The following is a 21,761-nucleotide window of genomic DNA, read 5'->3' as shown; positions in this document are numbered from 1 at the left end:
TCACTGATAAAACATTTTTAAGCAAAAATTTGAAGGCATAAAGGATTTAATTAATGTGATGTCCGTACGAGTAATGAATTTGATGGGCCATGGAAGCACCAAAAACCCACTATGATCCCTTTGCTGGCAAAACAGTAGCAGCACCATTGCCATGGGAGACACCACTTAATCTTGGCACCCTTTCATAATACTAGTAAACAATAACTTGGGGATAAAAACATGGGCGAGCCAATTTTTTATGTATAGATTTTGATTTTTAATGTAATTAAATTTCAATTTTCATGTGAATATGTATAAAATACAAAAATATGTAAAATTTTGGACCATCATGCGCTTAAATGGCAATGAACTTTATATATATATGTAATACTTGCTTTATGAAATTGAAAATTTATTCAATCTGCTATCTTAATTTTTTATGTTTGTGTAATATGGTCAATCATATTATAAATATAATTAATATTTTATTCAATGACCTGACATACACTAAGCGAATGATGATAATTGATATATATGTAAGCACTTACGTATCGATCATATGTAAATGTTTATATAAGCATGATATGTATTAACATTGTTCTCTTATGATTAACAGATCCTTCACTAATTAAGAGGTTATTAAAAGAAATGTTGAAACTTAATTTAAGAGCTTATGTTAATTGGGCGAATTCAATTAAGATTTATGTTAATTCGTTTATTAGCTATATATATATATGTATATGATGGTTTATTCATTGATTTATTATATTATCTACAATTATTGTAATATAATTAATTAATTATAATTTAAAATTATATAAAGATCATTAAAATATTATATAAAACTCAAAATTATATGTGATGAATTTTTATATAATTTTTTATTATAATTAAATAATTATGATATTATAATAAAAAATTATAAATAAAATGCTTCCGATAATACATACATATTAAAGGCTATTTGTTTAAGATTAGATTTTCTCGTTGTGGTAGCAAACAACATTTTAAATGTGAAATTAGAGGCAATGAGAAGGTATTGTAAAAGCTAAGAGAAGCAGCCAAGTTGGATTGAGATCGTTTTGTCATTTTTGTTGCTTACCCATCATTCATCTTCGTCTGAATTCGCATGTGACCACCATGCCTACAAATGATTATATATCCAAAATTCAACAGCTAACGTTCTGCACTCAAATTTCAAGATCTCCATTGATGATTAAGCTTTTTATCAACTAATTAAGGCCCTTTTTAAACAATGAATGATCTTAATTAAGTCCCAATTTAAAGCTTTTTTCTTTTAAATTCTGTTAGAATTTTTCTAATTGTATTGATTTGTTAACTTATTTATTAGTTATATTATGTGTTTTCGTAGAAAAAAAAAGGCCTTAGGATGCGGGAAAAGTGATGTGAAATTTAGCAACCTTAGTGACACATGAATCAAACAGAACAATTAAAAAAAAAAGATATAAAGTTCAAACCAACCAATCAAAATCGAATCCTCTAAAAGGTCAACAAAATTTGAGTTGGCTAGAGTGGATGCTCCAAAACTTGAAAGTGCATGAGATCAAGTGGCATGGAAAATCCTCCAACCAAAGCTATAGATATAGATATTATACCTATCTACTAAAAGCGAAAGCTACCCTCTCTCTCTCTCTCTCTCTCTCTCTCTCTCTCTCTCTCTCTCTCTCAAATATGATGCCTGATGGCCTCCATTATTTCTGTACTAAGTACGAACCAAATTTCCATTTTACCATCATTTTTTCCATATGAGTAGGGCATGGAAGTTGGCTAAGCATAGGACACAGAGGAACCAGCACATGCGATAGTACTGTTAAAAAAAAACTACATATATTTATGCGGGATTAAGGGAAAAAAATGATGGTCATGGTTGTATCATGTTTCTTATCCAAATCAAAGTAATGTCTCCCCCCAAATACCAAAAACAGATCTCAGAAAAAAAAAATCTTCTGTTACCATATAAATGCAAAAAAAAAAAAAAAAACAAAAAAACAAAACTCTAACCCAAAAGCGTGTTAACTCGCAATCCAATGTTCAATCACTTGCCGGTTAAAAGAAGCCAAACCTTAATATGATCACCCCCATTCCCCCCACTTTCTCTAATCTTTCACAATTTTAACATTAAATTAAACAAAACCCTAATCAAGAATATTACAAAAAAGAAAGGAATAAATGGGTCAGTAGTGAGTGGTGATAGTAATAGTAGTAGTAGTAGTATATTTATTTAGTATTGGTAACATTTTTATAACACGGGGATCTTTTCATATTTAATTTAGTTTATTTTTTAAAATAATAACACATTTTTTTATTAGTTTGATGTATTTAAAATTTTATTTTTAAAATAATTTTACATGAATTTAATTAAAAAAAGAAGAGTATTTTTCCTTTGGCGTGGGTTTAATACTAATAATGTAATTAATACTTCATCATGAAAATTGAAAAATAGCAATGGGAGGAAATGAAAAGCGTAAGGTTGAGCTGTTCAATGCAAAAGAAGGAGTGGGGTAGTGGTGACGACAGAGTTTTAGGCTCGAGAGAGAGAGAGAGAGAAGCAAAGGCACGTGTCATGGTCTGGAGGGAAAGTGAGGGTGTGTAATCTATCAATGCATTGGCTGACTTCTCGATGACAGAAAGAGAAAAAGACGATACTTTTCATGTGTCTCTCCACTCTCCACACCATAGCACGTACGTGTCATGATCTTCGTCAAACACAAAAAAGTTTGATTCAAAGCGTTTTTTTAGGGTTTCAACTTTCATCCAATTTTTTTATCTCCGGAAATTTTCTCATTCTTTTTCGGGGCTTTTGTTTGTTCCCCCCTTTTTTTTTTTTTTTTTAAGTACTTATTTGTTTTTGTTCACTTAAGTAGTGAATTAAACAAGAATTAAACAATAAAGTACGACTAAAGAGCAAAAAACATGTGTCGTATATGTATCTACTTTTGAAAGAATTGGACATTACCTACATGTTGGAGCCATGGAAAGTTCATGAAAATTATTTCATAAAGAACTTTTTTTATCTAACGTGAAATGACAAAATTCACTAATATTCTAAACTATCGATATTTTGTACTTTAATTTCAAGTCAATAGTATTGTCATTAAAGATGTTGATTTTATTTATATTTAATAAAAATTTAATTTTTTATTTAAACGAAAATAAAAATAAATATAAGTATTACATTATGAGAATAAGAATAAATATAATTTTAAATTTTTATTAAATATAAAAATAGGAATAGATAGCACATATCTTGTATCGTATCTTATATATATTTAATAAATAATTTTTTTATTAAATAATATAAATTATTATTTTAAATTAAATAATATTAATACATTTTTATTTAAAAAACTATATATTAATATATATATATTTGTAAAAAGATTATATAAAAAGTTAAAAAGTTAAAAAAATAAATTTTGATCTATATTTTTTTACAAAATTATAGATACAAATATTACATATACCCATTAAATACCTACATAGATGAAAATGAAAATAAATTTAAAATATTTGTTAGATATATAAGGATGAATATAATATAAAAATCCAAAAATAGAGATGGAAATAAAAAATGCTTTACCCATTCCATATCTTACCTATTAACATTACTAACTATAATTGATTAATATAAGATGGAATGTTGTTTACCAAGAGGTTGTTATGCATATATATAGAATTAGCCTCTAGAACAATTACCTTGAAACTTTAACATTAAATTTTAGATTTCTATATATTTTTCTATTGTAATTAATCCATCTAGTACTAGCATTATTTTAGCTTTTATTTTATTGAACTTAATTAATTTTAAATACTAGTAGTACAAATCATTTTAAAAACCTTATGGAGATTAACTGACTACTCCAAACATGCATATTCCAAATATATTATTCTTTTGTAAATTGATTTGATTTGGCATTGGTGATTATTGTCATTAGGGGTGTAAATACATTAATATTTGTAAGTTATTTGGGTTTAACTTGAATAAAACTCAAATTCAATTCAGTTATTATTAAATTAAGTTTGAGCTCGAATATCTTAATTTATCAATAGAGTCGAGTTTAAATATTTTTATATTTGATTCGAGTGACATGCGAATCTAATCGAATTTTTATATTTTAAGATATTTTAATTATTTTAATCAATAAAATATTTTAAACTCGAGCTTAAATATAAATAATTAAATTTTTGTCGAATATAAAACTTAAATTTATTTTTACATGTTAATTAAACGTAATTGAATAATTTAAAATAATTTAATTTTTATTTTGAATCGAACTCAAATTAAAAAAAAATTCAATTGAATTCAAGCTAAGTTTCTAACCTCAAATTTAAAATCGAATTCAAACTTAAATTTAATATTCTATCAACTTAAATTCGATTGATCAAACCCTTAGTTGTCACAAGCATCCAGTCACCCAATGGTATCCTAAAAACAATAGAGAGACTGACATGAGAGGGCACTGGTGATTCATTGTCAAAGATATTTAGGTGACCTCTCAAACACCAAAAATATCCTTTGCCAGATTTAAAAATAAAAATCATTTACTATTAAAATTTTAAAGAATATTTCACCTATAATTATTGTTATTATAATCTTATAGTTAGTAAATCACAAAAGAAAAATAAAGTTATATAGAGATCCATCTCTTAAAAATATAGACTTTATATAATTTTTTTTTATAAACTTTACATAATACTAAATTATAATTGATTAATTATATTACTTATATTCTTAAAATTTTGATGTGGTTTTTGGTAAAAAAAATCTGAACAATCACCAATAATTGCATAGATATATGATCCTTGATTGAACATTAAAATTTTAATTTTGGTGATTAAAATTAAAATAATAATTTTAAATAAAATTAATGTAATTTATTATTCAAATTCATTAATAAATATTCAAACATAATATAATCAAATAAAATAAAATCAATTATTTATTTATTTATTATTCATTACGGTCGTTACTCTTGGATTTTTTTTTCAGCTTATAGAATTTAAAATAGATTTGATTTTGGGAAGTATCTCAAACCTATGCTTAACTTTATCTTGTGAACATCAAACCTAGCTATTGCTAAGATTTATCTCCCTAGTCCATATTCAAACCGTGTTGACCATGATTTGGGTTCACTTTTCCTTCTTTTTTTTTTTTAATAAAAACTTTTTATGAGTAAAATTCCTTTAAAAAAAAGTAAAATCCTAATATCTACACCTTTTTAAAATATTAGAAAAAAAAACATTTTTAAACACGTGGTTTAAAATTATTTCTTTTACCATATTATTAAACATAGATTTGTGCACCAAATATAAAAAAAAATTAAACATACAATATTAGTTATTTTGATTTACCTAAAGTGTCAGAGCATGGAGATGATGAAACATGATATCAATAAAAATTTTAGGTTTGAATATTCTTAACGTTTTGTTTGGACGGGAATGCAACAGAGACAAATGATTTTATAGGGGAGCCAGTTTGTGGCCCAAAAATCGATCTTCCTACAAACAGTTCGCCATTTTTTAAGTGTTATAAGACCCAAAGACTATCCAATTTCCCTATTTTTTTTTTTTTTTGGAAAAGAAAATTTGAAGTTACCTATCATGCTTTATTATTTATAGGATGACCAAGAGCTGAAGGGGTTTATTTTCTTTCATCACTACCATATTATATATATAAGATGCACTCACGAACTGTAAAAATCATATTTTGTAAGTGATGATTAAAATTTTATTGAGAAGAAAAGGAAATAACTAGACTCGAGCTGAAGATAGGAAGATCTAACCCTTTAAATATACTGAAAATTGTAGTTGGCCTATACATATTCACTTAGTTTTATAAAAGCAAATTAATGAAAATGAAAAAGAATTGAAATCCGTATTAGTTCGAATATATATTTTAAGTTTGGAGGCTTTCGGAGATGTAATAGAGTTAGAAAAGAAAATCTTTTGGGTTTTCTTTTATTTTAAGTTTAATTATTAAAAAAAAAAAAAAAAAACCATTGGCTTTGCAAAACTGATACTACTATTCGCATAGCCTCTCCTTCGAAAATGAAGTTGCTTGCAACTTAAGACAGCAGACAACAATTATTCCCAAAAGCGACATGATTTCTTGTAGTAATTTTCAGGGGAAAACGTGATTTTCAACATATCTCTTTCAAACAAGAACGCTCCATCCATGCTTCTTAACAACTTTAAACCCAAAAGCAACTTTCTATTTTGAGAAAGATTGGTAAACTACACATGCTTCCCTCCCCTACTATTGCAAATATCAATTGGTTCACTCAACCACCAACTTTTTAAGTGGCTATAGCTCTTTGACTCTCATTCTTGTTTAGAGGCTTATTTAGTCTCTTAGGTCTTTGCTTTTACTGTCAAAGAATGCAACATTCTTGTCCACTTTTCATCTCAAAAATCATGATTTGAGAGTTGTAATGGAATATTAACTTAGATATATAAAATTGGGCCTAAGTATTTGTTTAGTAAATGGCGTGGGGGACTAATATTCCTTTTGGAGGCTATAAATTGATTAACAATTTTTTTGTACTAATTTGCGCATTAAAGTGTCGCAAAATATTACTTATGATACCGTTTAACCTTTTTTTTTTTTTTTTATAATAGGTTGATACGTTCCACATTTTTTATCTCGATTTCTAATAAACTTTTCCATTATCAAACTAGAAATTACATCAGTAATAAATTTCTTTGTTTATACATTGCAAGAAAACTGTGCTAGTAAGATTCCACAATACTATTAACTGAGTAGTTGAATTTTATTTTGTTTGTGGCTCTTACAATATTTGACTTTTTATCTTTGTAACCATGTGTTTGATTTGTCATATTCGAGGCCGAATCGCAAACCATGTGAGGATTTTAACCATCTTAGCATGTTGCCAAAACATGAAAAAAAAATAAATAAATATTAACAAGGAGAAAAATCCTCGTCTCAATTCTCACTCATGGGCTTATTAGTAATTTTAACATGAGTTTTTTTGGGTAAAATTTTTTTCTTGTTCGTATTGGTGGCGGGGATGGAGGAAAGCTAATTGAGACGTGGGGTATGGGGCTGCTGCTGAGTTTGTTTGCCTGTTTCTATAATGGGATTGGTCGAGTCCAATCAACTTGATCACGTTGTAAAGTTTGCCCGATCAACTTTCCACCCATTGTTAGGAGCCCAACTGGGTGGCTATAATAAAAATAGTAAACACTTTAATTTGAAGTGACAATATTTTATGTTGGGCTTCGCCTACTTAAGCCTTGAGCCCAAAACCTATCTTCTCCTCCTTCTCTACCCCCTCCGAAAGTCCCTACAGCTTAACGAGTCTTGGGGTTCTTTCAATCATTTTCCTTTTCCCATGTTAAGGTTCTCGAATTCAGCACAAAGAAAAAGATGATGGCTGCAAGTTTTGCTTCCAGATGCTCCAGGGGAATGTGATGTAATTTCTTGACATGCGTATTTGCAGATATGAAACATTTGTGAATAGTTAAAGCATTCCAGTCCAATGTACGCATAGGCATAAAGTTTTAATTTTTCTTGAAAAGATTTTCCTTTGATTGATACTGGGGAAATTCCTTGTAATTAGCAATGAGTTTGGGCCAAGTTTAGTAAAGGGTTTTGACTATTGAATCTTGAAACTTCAAAGGTTTTATTTTTTGGAGGGTTTGAGATGGGGTTTACTGGGACTTATCAAGCTTAGTCAGCGTCATATAAACTTGGAATTTGAATATTGTCTGTTCCTTCTCATCACCATCTATGTCATTGCCATCAATATGAAGTCCATTGGTGATTCATTGTCATTTAGTATTTTGTCTATAGTTTTATATTTGAACCTTTTCCACTGTGTTTTCTGATTCTTTTAGTCTTTAATGTTTCTTTTGATCGGCATTGCTTTAAGAAGCCCCTTATTCTTGGTTCACAATTGAGAAGTCTCTTTCTGTGGAATTTTGGGTGTAGCTGTTTATGAAGTCTGGTTGTGTCTATTCTATCATGCTGTTTTTTCTTGTAATTTTATCTTTTAGTATTACTAGACAAGTGCAATAGGAAATATTTCTTTTGCATAGGATCCTCTTCAATGAATAAGGACATGACTAGATATGTCCTGGGATCCATTGGTTAGCTTCTTAATGCTTGTTATCTAACTATCTGCAGAAATACATTTATTTGGTCCTTGGCACAATTGAAGTGTATGCATTGTTGAATCATAAGATTACAACATCTACATGCTTGTATCCCTAGCTTTTGTTTGACTCTACACCTTTATGCAGTGAGCCATTCGTTGATGGCTGGCCTTGGAAACAACTTCTTTAATTTACCAAGCACATCAAGTGAGATGACATGCGGTAGTTTCCTGTCTCAGGTCAGCATGTTTTCTAGCAAGATATTTCTTTACGCCTGTACCGTGCGCTCACATGGAGTGCATGCTGGTGTTCATTGTAGATTTCATATTATCTTTAGAAAATTGAGATGACTTCTCCCACTTTCTGGGAATAGACCAGCCTGTGGAAACAGTTTTGACAAGGTTGATCATGATGTCATTCGTGATGGGCTAAAATTTGAAGCTATGCATGTCTTTATAACCTAAATGGTTCGAAGAGATAGGCATCATTAATTAAACAAAATAAAGTTTGCACTGAACTTTTCTCCTACTTTTTACTTGTTTATTAAGCATCAAACATCTATAAGAACTATTGAGTCAGCTTTTGAAGATCTGCAGGATGGCAGCCTGAACTCCTTGAACGCAATTTCAGTGGTTTGGACAGAAGTTGAACCTATTGTTAATGAAGGCTATATTACAAGTCTCAAGTTAAGATCCGCATAGCTTTTTTCAATTGGATAACTCCTTATAGCTTGATGCCAAGAGTGATGCAGATTTTGTTTAATGTTTGATGTTATACAGTATATTGTCTAAGTCCAACAATTTCCACATGGATCTATGATGATTTCCTTTGTGATATCCTCTTCCATAGGTAGCTTGAGTATTTTCTTCCATTCTGCAGCAACAAAGGACTTTTATACAGATGAGAACTGTTCTCAAAGTAGTGGATAACTTTGGGGCAAAGAAGGTGATGTGCATACAAGCTTTAAAGGGAAAGAAAGGGGCTAGTTTGGGAGACACGATAATTGCATCTGTAAAGGAAGCCATGCCTAACGGAAAGGTAAAGAAAGGAAAGGTGGTATAGGGTGTGGTTGTGTGTGCTGCCATGTGCCGAGGTCGTTGTGAAGGGAGTGAGGTCAAGTTTGATGATAATGCAGTTGTTCTTGTTGACAAGCAAGGCCAGCCAATAGGGACTAGAGTATTTGGGCCAATCCCCCATGAGCTAAGGCAGAAAAAGTGTCACAGGCCGTGCATTCCCTAGATTGAAACTATGTGTCCATGCAGCACCAAAATTATTCATAGTCGAGGTCAGCCTTTCACGAGTCCATTTTCCCATGGACAGCTCGATATCGATCCTTTAAGTTGGCATACTCACGAGCTTGTCCTAACTCGAACCTTGTAGGGTCGCATGCAACATTTTCAAACTCAGTAAGGAGAAACCCAACTTCCATCATCACAATTAACCCACGATTCTCAGGATGGCCCCGAGCATCCATCTTTGCCCGTAGGCATCAAGGTCCCGAGCACCAACTTGCCTAGCACATAAGGGCGCACAATCTCGGTTCTTATGATATTATCACATTTTGGCATGGTTAGAACCCAACATCATGCCCGCTCGCATTGTACGCAAACTCTCATGCCTTGAATCTGAAAGGACAACACAAATGCTGGTTAGCAGTCAACTCGGAGCCATATTAGGTTCATCTCATCTCACGAAACTCATATCTTAGGGCCTCAGCACTTAGCCTTATTCTAGGCTACCTGCACGCATGATGGATACCTTACATCATGTCTGTCCCAGCCTAAGGGACTCGAGTGTGCTACCCCAGCTGCAGCACACCTTTAGAGATTGGCCACAAAGGTCTAACAGCGTGCATGCTTGTTAGCCCCATTATCTTTCAGGCTCAATGGTGCCCCTTCTATGTAAACACCATTTCATGATCTTTAGTTATTTATCAAATTGGCTCAAAGAGGGAAAATCGAGGGGCATAGTGAACATTAGCATCTAACCTTACAGTTTAACATAACGGCACGATACGAGACCTGTTAGCCTCGACCATCCCCGGGATTACCATGACTTGATAGGACATCATGCCACACTTATAACCTGACAATGCCTCCCATCTAGACACCATATGTTCCTAAGAGTAGCTCATTTCAGATTAGTCAGACTCTTGCCTGTCCGTTAGCTAAGGGAATGGTGAAAAGCTGACACAAGTTGTCCCTCTATAAAGAGCATAAAAGCTTTCCTAATCATCTTACCAAGAACCGTAAGACTATCTGAAATGGGGCACTTTTCTCTTCAGCTATCTCAAGGCCTTTCTTCAGCAAACTCAAGGCCCAATGACCTTCCTCTTGGTCACCATAATTTTCACATTTTGCTCGTTGCTTCACCAACCCACTCGACAGTGCCTACGCAGGGCTTCGACTAACAACACCCCACTGGTTACATGGCTCCAGGGCACCTTCCCATTGGCTTGCATTTTGTCTGTGCGTTTGGGGCATAAGGTTCACTCCACCTGCACACATTATCAATAACATTTTCTCATGCTTAAAATGCTCGTTCATTACTTTATAGTAAGATCAAGGCACATCAAGGCCTGATCATGACATTCTACCTCACTATATCAATGCTTTCATCAATGCCAAGATCACATCTAACTCTCTTATTGTACACAGTTGGCATTTTTCCATATGCCTCTCATTTGTGCCTTCAAGGATTGGGTCGAGATCCCATCACATAAGGCACCGCCCACAATACTCATCCATTGTTGATGTAAAGGGATCATCTTAGCGCTATTGCACTTCTGTGCTATCTTCATATATGATCACTAGACTCAAACTGTTGATCGATAAGTGCCATTGCATTGCTTCACCTATGATCACATCATGTTGCGATCTCGAGGCACCCTTATTGATCATGACCCACCTATTTTGCCACACATTGTTACACCTCGTTGGACTCGACCCACCACATCAATTGTATGCTTGTGACATCAACTTTTCAATACGATCCTCTAGACGTGGTGCTTAGGTCAACCACATTAATGTGGCACCACCCACAATAGACCTTAACATAGTGGTATTCAAATACTTTGGCCATATCATAACTTAGGTCTTGTTAGCCCTTCTGAGGTTACCTCTCTAATTGTGACCTTTTAACCAACCACTATCGTAGCGGCTTCTTAATGTATGCTATCTCGAACTTAATTTCAAACTTAAACACAGTGCTCAATAAACTCAGGCTCTATTGCCTTGGCTTAATTCTATAAGGAATCACAAGTCTCTCATACTTTTACTTAAACTCAGCCCGACTCTACATGTAACCATGTCTTTAAGTGGTTATACAACTCGTCTACCTTGACTTTGGCATATCTCAAAAGGCAACTCAAAGCCCACAAAATGCTCGAGGGTCCACTAATCCAACTCTAAACACAAAGTCCCCTGACCGGCTCAAATCTTAAGGTTCACCTACCCACTTGGTATTCAAGGTCTATTGATCTACTTGAACTCATGGCCATTCTGTTGGTTGCATCTACTCAAATACTTCAATTTGGCTTAATTCAATCGATTTTCTCTACCTTGTTTAAACCTGTCCAATCCATTGACCAAAAGCAAAGTCGAATGTCAATTCAAGGCTTTGCTTTACTCAATCGGTCCTCTGACCCATACAACTTAAGACCTTGTCAACTGGCTAACTCTTGCTTACTCATTTAACTAAATTGCACATTGTCGTGGTTCGCTGACCATCACATCTCATAAGGTCTTCTCTTTCGACTAACACAAAGCACGGTTTACTGACCAGCACATTTTCGTGATCTTCTGACTATAAGAACTCATGATCTACTAATCGTTACAAACACAAGGCTTCAATTGTTAGCCAACTCAAACTCCTTTGTCTCTGTAGAATGGCCTCATGCTTAAGATCCAAATACTTGGCTCATAACCCCATTAAGGCACATGCGCTACACAACAAGTGCATACGTTAGTAATTGATCTCAATACGCATAACTCATGTCCTTCAAGACAAAACTTATTCGGCCCACATGGCCTTACTCAAACACCATTTCAAGGTGTAGCCCTTTTTTGCATTTCAATATAAACACAATTTTTTTGTTTAAAAGGCATTGCATGCCTCGCACAAGCCAACACCTTTTGCTAGGTGAGGTTAGACTTTCGTGCCTTTTCATTTGGCATCCAAGAGCTTACTTGAGGGCTTTTCACCTAGGCCATTTTTTCTTATGTATCACTTTGATGGCTCATTCCCGAGTTCACATTTCCACGATATCGCAATCTCACCCCAATAGCTCTCTTCGAGCTTAGCATCGCCCCAATTTCTCATTATCATGCCTACACGAGTCGCTTTAATCCCACCACTTAAGTCAAACTAGGCTCTGATATCATAATGTCACAAGCCATGCGTTCCTTAAACCAAAATTATGCGTCCATACGACACCAAGACTACTCATAGTCAATGTCAGTCTTTTGTCAGTTCATTTTTTCATGGACAACTCGATATCGATCTTTCAAGCTGGCATACTCATGAGCCTTTTTTAGCTCAAACCTCATAAGGTTACATGTAACATTCTTAAACTCGATAGGAAAGAACTCAACTCTCATAATCACAATCAACCCATGATTCTCAAGGTGGCCCCAATTACCCATCTTTGCCTATAGGCATCAAGGTCATGAGCATTGATTTGCCTAGCACATAAAGACGCACAGTCCTGGTGCTCATAATATTATCTCATTCTGGCATAGTGAAAACCCAACGCCATACCATTCATATCGTACGTAAGCTCTCATGCCTTGAACCTAAAGGCATAACACAGATGTTAGTTAGCAGCTAGCTTGAAGCCACACTAGGCTCATCTTGTCCCACGAATTTCATATCTTAGGCCCTCAGCCCTTATCCTCATTCTAAATTGCCTACACGTATGATGGATACCTTCCATCATGTCTGTCCCACCTTAAGGGACTTGGGTGTGCTATCCCAACTGTAGTACATTTTTATCGATTAGCCATAAGGATCCAATAATGTGTCTGCCTACTAACCTACTTATCCCTCAGGCTAGATGGTGTCCATCCTACGCAAACACCATTTCATGATCTTTAGATATTTATCAAACTGGCTTAATGAGAGGAAGCTGAGGGGCATAGCAAACGCTAGTGTCTAACCCCACGATTTAACACAACAGTGCAATATGAGGTCCATTGGCCCCAATCATCCCTAAGTTTATCATGACTCGAAGAGATACTGTGTCAAATTCATGACCTAATGATGCGTGCCCACCTAGACACCGCATGTGCCTAAGAGTAGCTCACTTTAGACTAGCTAAGCCTTCACCTGCCCGTTAGCCAATGGTGTGGTGGAGAGCTGACACCAGTCGTTCCTTTATAAAGATCGTAAAAGCTTTCCCAATTATCTTACCAAAAACTGTAAAACTGTATGAAATGGGGATATTTTTTTCCTAGCCATTTTAGGGATTTTTTTAAACCAATTCAAAGCCAATGACCTTCCTCTTGGTCACCATAATTCTCACATTTTGCTCATTGCTCCACCAACTCACTCGATGATACCTGCTTAAAGGTTCAACCAATAGCACCCAACTGGTTATATGGCGCCAGGGCACTAGTTCACTGGCTCGCACTTTGCTCGTTCATCTTAGGGCTTAGGGCTCACATCACCCGCAAACATTATCAGCAATATTTTCTCACACTTAAAATGCTCACGCACTGCTCTAGGATCACTATCTCGGTCACAAGGTTTTGTTCGCTACTCAGCTTAGTATCAATCATGGTAGCATCGAGGCATACCAGGGCTTGATCATGACAAAAAGGATGTCAAGATCCTTACTTTGGCAAAGCACATTGCCTGAGGCATGGATCCATCATTCATTGTCTGTAACATTGAGTCGTTTGCTATCCAAGCGTTTAGATGTTTTCATGTTGTATAAAAAGAGAAATGAAAAAAAAAAAAAATGAGAAAGAAAGAAAGAAAGAGGCAAGATAAAATATACTGTTCTTTCATGTTTCCATCTCGTTGAATAATCAGGAATCTAGTTAAACCACTCTCTACCCGTTTATTTGTTTTGTTGTTTCCACTTTAGCTTTGTAGGAATATAAAAATAAAGTAATTTTTCGGTCAGGGGATACATAAAGCTCAAAATCATCAATTTTCAGGAAGCTCCATCAAATATTTTCACGATGCAGCTAGGTTTCAGAAGAGATCCTTGTTTTTATTTTTTAATCAGAAGAGATTTACGGAGAAAAAGAAAGAAACTATTTTGTCAAGAAAAGTTCTTGGTAACATTTAACATTTTTTACTTAACGTTGAAGCACTTCTATAGTTTTTTTATAATTAGTTTTATTTCATTACTGGTGAAAATTGTGACAATATTACTATAGAACATGCATGGTGATTGCAAAATACCGAAATTAATTGCTGCTTTGTTTCCTATAGAGAAAAATAAAAAAGAAAAAAAGAGAGAGAAGAATAAAGCAGCTTTCATTATCTAATTAATTCCAATATTGCTGAATGCAATGTCCAATGTTTCAGGGTTTAGTGTCCTAATTTCAGCAGTCTTCCATTTGTTCACATAGCTTGGCTCTTTTCTTGTGGTTTGTAACTTTTATCCCAGAACTTGAAGTGCGAAGTTCTAGCCTCCAACATCTTCTCAATCTCTTCAATAGGCAGCCCCTTTGTTTCAGGCACATAGATAATTACAAAGACTAAAGCCACCACAGAAATTACTCCAAATATTAGGAATGTCCAAGAAGTGCCTATTGCTTCTGTAAGTGATAAAAAGGACTGGGCCACAAAGAGATTTGAGATCCAGTTAGCAGTTGCAGCAATTCCACCACATACTCCTCTGAACCTGAGTGGATAAATCTCAGAGTTGACTATCCATGGGGCAGTTCCCATTCCAGGGGAGAAGAATATGATGTAGAGAGCAAGACCAATCAGCGCAAGCCATCCATATTTGCTTGGACATCCCCTTGTGTACCATAGCCTACTTTCGTCATGGCAGCGATCCTTTACTGTGTCATTTGAGATCAGACATGCTCCTGGCAGAAGCTGCGAGAACATAAACAAATTAATGAAGGGAAGATATACGACTTTATCCAAACTTTTGTCTGTTTTTCTTTTGTTACATGGCTTCTGTTATTTAGAAAAAAATTATTGCATTAATGGAAGGAAACATGTGTTTTACCTTATCTGTTGGTGAAGCACAGAATCCACAATCTGGAGATGAAGCCTTCAAACACTTCATGCAATCCCAAGCACCAGCATTTGCAGCCGAACTATAGTCAGGACATGTATAATTTGAAAAGTGAGATGTTTCAACTCGGCTAACCATTGGAGAGTGGGTTTCGGTCTCATGGAAAACTCCTGACAGAAGACCAAGTGAAATTGCCACTCCAACCAAACTAATTATTAGCAGCTTCTTCCTCCCTGTCCTGTCAATGAAGTATATGCTCACAATGGAGCCAAAGGCATTGAGGCCAGCCGTGACAAGGGAAAGGAGGAGTGCTGTTCGGTTAGAGGCAAAACCAGCTAACTGAACTATGGTAGGACTGTAATACATGACTGTGTTTATGCCAACAAATTGTTGGAAAACTTGGAGTCCAACACCAGCTGTGAGCCCTCTCCTAACTGTTTTGGTTTTCAACAGTTTAATGAGGTTAATTTTTTCAGAAGATCCTTCTTCCCTAATTTCTGCCTCAACAGAATCTTTTAAATCTTGAATTTCTTGTTCAACTTCATCAGCTGGGAAAATTTTCCTCAAAATGACTTTGGCTTCTTCTTCTCTTCCCTGTTTTTAAGAAGACAAAGAATGAGTTCATTGAAGCTTGAAGACCAAATACATGAACATAACAGTTCTAGTTTTTTGGAATATGATCAGGAACCTTGCGGAATAGCCAACGAGGTGATTCTGGAAGCAGCAACATTAAAATGAACTGCAAAAGTGCTGGAATTCCTGCAACTCCAAGCATCCACCTCCATGTCCCTGGTGCCTGAAAAAGAACATCTATTCAGATTGGTTTTTCATTCGTCATAATTTTTTGACATGTTTTGCTAGCTTACCTTTGTAAAAGCCAAGTTGATAAGGTAAGAGAGGAACTGGCCACCAGTAATAAGAAATCCATTGGTGCTAACGAGGGCACCACGGATTTTGGCAGGGGAAGCTTCTGAAATATAAAGAGGAGATGTCATTGATGCCATTCCAACGCCAAGTCCCACAAAAACTCGGCCAACAATAAGAAGCGCAGCGCCAGGAGCTGAGGCCATCACCACAGCTCCAATAAAAAACAGGAAATCAGCTATTAGGATTGCACTTCTCCTTCCATATCGATCATTCATCCACCCACCAATTGCAGCTCCAATGATGGCTCCAGCAACTGCCATGCTCACTATGCTCTCCTGTTTACATGTATATCGACAAATTGACCATGCATCAGAATGGTTATAGCGGCTTAGGGACTGGTAAATTATTTGCTATATGAAGGAGGACCCAGAATTTGTTACTTCACATGTTTTTGCTAAGTTGCCTCAGGGTTTGAACAAAAATCCCACACAATGAACTGTTTCAATTTCAAGTTTTACAATTCGGAAATAGCATTTTAAAATTTTATCTTGTGAAAAGGAAGAAAAAAAAAAGTGAATTTCTGAATTATGTATGATAAATCGAGAAAACATAACAAGTCTTCTGTTGGTAACAGGTGATATCAGAGGTGTCTGGGTCAGCAGAAAATTCTCAAGTCTTCGCCCAACTTTGTATTGAGCAAAGCCCAATCTCAAATAGCCAAGTCATTTCTATTTTTAATTTTATAAAAGTTTAACTTTTTCGATACTTAATCCAGTATTTTTTCTCTTTCAATTCTTTAGAAATTAGATTTTACTTGGTTCAATTGATTGATGCATAATTTCCCTTCTCAAAGACGAGCCAATCTCCCTTCCCCAAATCCAAAAAAAAAAAAAAATCACAGAAAAAGTTATGGCCAATCTTCTTCAAAAAAAAATAAATTTACTCTTATAGAAATTTGTTAAAACGTTCAAGAGTCGTTGATTTGAAAAGAAATTTGACTAAAAATCAGATTTCTGATAAAATCCAAGAAAACTTTGACAACAAGCAGTTTTCTGAGATCAGAAGAAACAAGCTTGGGATAAAGACTTTACACCAAAGGCCCCAAAGACTTGTACGTTTGCTAGAGAGTTTCACAGAGGTTAAGCAAACAAATACAAGTGCAAGTTTCCCAATTTACCAGCAATTTTCGATAAACGAATTTGCTTAACCAAAGGTTATTTCAGCCATTTCAGGGAGCAGGAAAAGTCATAAATTTTAGTTGAACAAAATTCAACAGGGTCACGAGAGAAGTGAAGAGAACAGAGCGGGGACTGGTCTAGATACGTTGGATAAATAAAGACAGAGGGACAACCATTATCCAAAATTGGACGGATTCACCAAGAACTTTAGGTAAGAACCTGGAAAGATTTACACCAACACATGGCAGGATTATTTCATAACATAAAAGTAGAAGCAAAAATGTAAAGCATATATTATGTCACCTGTAAAACAGTCTTTCTATCCACAGATGGGAAATCATCTCTTATATAAAGGAGAGCACCTGATATCACACCTGCAATACCATGAAAAATTGTTTGAGAACCAAAATTTAAAAAGAAAAAAAAAAAAACTCAAGACAGATTAAGATATAGAAGAAAATCGACCAGTGTCGTAGCCAAAGAGAAGGCCACCAATTCCAGCAGAGAAAGCAAGGCGAAGAACATAAGGATTTCTCCATGTCAGAGAGAAACATTCCCTGAAAGCAGAGGAATCAGTGCCTGTGTGTATTCCTCCTTCCATTTTCTTGCTATACCAAGGCTAAACCCTTTGTAAATGACTTTAGTTTCTCCCTATATAAATTACTAATGTTCTAGTTATCCAAACATATGATTTGTTTGCATAGGAAGAGAAAAAGAAAGGACTGAAGGAGTGGGGATTGGGGTTTTTTCCTTTTGTGTTTTCCTAGAAAATAGAGAGGAGAGATGGAGTGAAGAAATGAGAAAATGAGGGAAAACTGGAAGATAGGAAGGATAATATATTGAGACAACCCAGCCAAATCCAAGAGTCAACCTACTTTGTCGTGTGCTTGCTTAATTTCACCATCCTTATCAACGTGGGCCCTTTTTTAATGAAAAATGTTAATCTTAATTAAAATAGACAAAAACGGCAAAAAAAAATATTTTAACAAAAATTCAATAACTATTAAATAATTAATATTTTATTATAATCAATCAAATCTTAAATTTTTTATTTCATATCAATTCAATCTTTAAATATTTATTTTTATATAATTAACTCTTTGAATATTTATTTTCATCCCAATTAAATTCTTGAATCTTCAAATATTTATTTTCATCTCATTAAATTTTTGACTAAATAAAAATTAATATTGATGATTAGTTAATTTTTATCTAATAAAAATTTAATTGATAAAAATAAATATTCGATAATTTAATTAATTGTAATAAAATAATAAAAACTTTAATAATTAATAAATTTTTATTCAAGAATTTTTTGACCCCTTAACTTAAAAAATAAATAATTAATGTTTTCTTTAATTTGATAAAATAATGTATTGGATAAAATTTTTCTTGAAACAATTTTTTCTTTTTAATAAAGCAAAGTCTTTGCGTAGAATAATCATTTCAGTGATGAATGTTGACCATTATTCACAGTAAAATAATATCTCTTATATAAATCAATTAAATTAAAAATTTTAAAATATATATTTTTTAATTTATATAGATGCCTATAAACAATTAATTGCTAATTAGATTTTTTTATTATTTTCTATTATCATTGCTTAAGAGAAAGTAATTAATCTTGCTTTTAATGCATTGAGATTGTATTTGTTAAATAAGATTATGAAAAGATAGTATTATAAATAGGATTAAATTAAATAATATCATCTTATTTTGTGTTTGATATATGTAAATATTAAAATATAATAATTTTATTTATCAAAATTATTATTTTTTAAAATTTATATAATTTAAATTATTAATTTAATTTTTAAAGATAGAAAAGACATGTAAGTTATATTTGATGCATAGAATGATAAATAAGATAAAATAATAATCATATTGTATTATCTTTAATTTGTATGTAAAAAAAGAGATAGGATGATTTAACCCATTGGACTAAACTTACATATCTTATTATATCTTTAAAAATTATATTAATAATTTAAATTATATATATTTTGAAAAACGATAATTTAGATCAATAAATAAATTATTTTATTATAATATTTGCATATATCAAATATAATATTATATAATATTATTTAATTTAATATTAATCATAATATCATTTTATCATATTCTATCATAATTTTATGTACTAAACACATCCATAAGTTTAATTTTATAAATTAAAAATAAACTTTTCATTTTTGAAGAATTGAATTATCTTATACTATAAAAAATTAATCATTATTATAATTTTATTTTTTTTAATACAAATCAAATATGATATATAAATATTATTATTCTATTTTATCTATTATTTTATGTATCAAATATAATTGAGTACATTTAACATATATATACTTATCCATTAATTTAAAGCATGAATCTCTTTTCAAAAATAGTTTAAGTGGTGTTTCTACCAACCCTTTATAAATAGAGTTTAATTTTCTTTGATTTTTAACATAGTTTAGTATAAATTAATAATCATTCAAAAATTTAATTTGTACACTCATAAAAAAAATTTCTCAACATACTCTGCATTCTGTTCTAAGTTTTTTTTCCATTACTTTGTCAATATCAATAAAGAAAATTGGTGGGATCACTTGAAGCAGTGAAATTAAGCCACCTTTTCCATGTCTGTTTCTCTTTCAAACGAAATTGTGGAAATTTGTCCAATTGATGTTACTGGCTTGAAATTGAGGGTGAAGCAGTCCAAAGTTGTGGTGGAAATTTATCCAATTTTTCTTTCAATTGAAAAAAAAGAAAAAAAAAAGGCTCCTAATAATTGCACCAATTAAACGTGCGATGCTAATGTCCGTAAGATTTATTTACTGCAGAGATTCTCCCGAATTGCATTTCCCCAAGGCAGAACCGACAATCAAAGCCTCAAAGTCTCACGCCTCCTTGGCAAAACACCAAAATCACCAAAAAAAGTGCAAATATTAGCGGCAGGGCTACCAGCCAGAAATGAGAAAAACCAAATAGTGGATAAGCTCAAATGCAAACTGAAAAACAATAAAAGAAAGAAAATTATTTATTCAGATTTGTAACTGCATTTCTTATTTGCTTAAATATATGGCAATTATTTATTCAGATTTGTAACTGCATTCCTTATTTGCTTTAAATGTATGGCAGGCTGTCATTAACGATTTTAATTTGATTCACCTGCCGTTTTTTCTGATTCAGGGCATAAATCATGATTATTGACGCATTTTCTGCCTCCAATTAAGTTTCTAAAACTACTAGTAGTAGTAAACAACTAATTTGCTCATTATTAATTTGAGGCGATGAGCATGAGCAATATAAATTTGGAGATTTTGAGTATTATGAATGATTATATGTTTAGCTGGAATCTACTTATATTAAGGTAAGATTAATTTAATTTTGAACATAAAATTTAATTTAATTAATTCATACAATTTTTTTTTTAAAATAATAATTAATAAATATTAATTCAAATTTCATCATAAATATATATTATTAAATAGACTGATAATAAAATTTTTAAATTTTACAAATAAAGTTAAGATAATGACACATATTCTTAAGATATATTTAAAAAGTTTAAAAAATTAATTAAAATAAAAATGAGACATATGTCAATATCTTAATACTGCTTGTGAAATTTAAAATTTATATTAACAGTATATTAAATATTAATTTATATATATAAAAAAAACATCAAATATATTATAAAAAACTTTTTTATTGGAAAATAAAAATTAGCATAATAATACGCATCCTATGGAGCATATTAGAAAAATAAAAAATAATTAAAAATAAAATATGTATCAATTTTTTACTTTTATTTATAAAATTAAAATTTTTTATTGATAATTATATATATATATATATATGTATATGAACGAGTCTTTTCAACATGAGTTCCATGAATAAAAGCAATAAATCTAATCATCAAGATAAAAGTTCAAACTATAATTTAGTTATACAGACAAGATTATTAGACCGGTGAGGAGTAAGAAACAACTAAAATGTTGGAGTCATCATTTTGGTTGGATGCGAAAAAGACAAAGTATAAAATATTTTAATTACAGTTATTATTCTTTTAAATATTTCACATCGAACATAAATCTGTAGTCTATAGTTTTGTTAACAAAAGGCTCCAACTGACGGGCCATTGTTCAGTTTAAATCCATTATTAATTTAAAGAGTACGTTGAAAAGGATCATGTGTTTCCATTGGAAAAAATAATAATAATAACGTATTTACTATTGGATTAACTATTATGATACATTCATTTAAAATAAAAAAGTAAAATAAAATATTGATTTGTTTAATCCAACCCATGTTTAATCCTGTTTATAACTTTGCGTAAGCAAAGGATGGAGCCCGCCCTTTGGAATTTTCAACTTTTTAATATCAAGCATTGAGTGAGTACGTTACTTAGA

General features: G+C 32.4%; 1 protein-coding gene, 1 long non-coding RNA gene and 1 pseudogene across 2 annotated transcripts; 2 read left to right on the top strand and 1 right to left on the bottom strand.

The window, feature by feature from the left end:
- Positions 1-7,293: 7,293 nt before the first annotated feature.
- LOC111274202 (uncharacterized) lies at positions 7,294-8,957 on the top strand. Its single transcript, XR_016334104.1, has 3 exons — positions 7,294-7,433; positions 8,263-8,354; positions 8,712-8,957. It is a non-coding gene; the product is annotated as an uncharacterized LOC111274202 (long non-coding RNA).
- A 16-nt stretch (positions 8,958-8,973) lies between these two features.
- Positions 8,974-9,456, top strand: LOC149511290 (large ribosomal subunit protein uL14mz pseudogene; annotated as a pseudogene).
- Positions 9,457-14,580: 5,124 nt separating this feature from the next.
- INT2 (inositol transporter 2) lies at positions 14,581-18,207 on the bottom strand. Its single transcript, XM_022859779.2, has 6 exons — positions 17,827-18,207; positions 17,665-17,735; positions 16,183-16,518; positions 16,005-16,112; positions 15,308-15,910; positions 14,581-15,171 (listed from the first exon to the last, which is right to left on the bottom strand). Exons 1-6 carry the CDS (start codon positions 17,960-17,962, stop codon positions 14,689-14,691), a joined length of 1,737 nt encoding a protein of 578 aa, XP_022715514.1. The 5' UTR covers positions 17,963-18,207; the 3' UTR covers positions 14,581-14,688.
- Positions 18,208-21,761: the final 3,554 nt, after the last annotated feature.

The sequence above is a fragment of the Durio zibethinus genome, chromosome 26 (assembly GCF_047325235.1).
Source record: "Durio zibethinus cultivar Kanyao isolate XHJ-2024 chromosome 26, ASM4732523v1, whole genome shotgun sequence".
In the NCBI taxonomy this organism is placed as follows: Eukaryota; Viridiplantae; Streptophyta; class Magnoliopsida; order Malvales; family Malvaceae; genus Durio; species Durio zibethinus.
Note: the sequence above shows the minus strand (reverse complement) of the source record. Positions and strands in the feature narration are given on the sequence as shown.

Excerpts from the sequence above, each read along its gene's own strand:
- INT2 (XM_022859779.2), bottom strand. The coding sequence starts at position 17,962 with ATGGAAGGAGGAATACACACAGGCACTGATTCCTCTGCTTTCAGGGAA. Across the intron at positions 16,113-16,182 it reads TCAACTTGGCTTTTACAAAG|GCACCAGGGACATGGAGGTG; the intron begins GTAAGCTAGCAA and ends GTTCTTTTTCAG. Across the intron at positions 15,911-16,004 it reads CTCGTTGGCTATTCCGCAAG|GGAAGAGAAGAAGAAGCCAA; the intron begins GTTCCTGATCAT and ends TCTTAAAAACAG.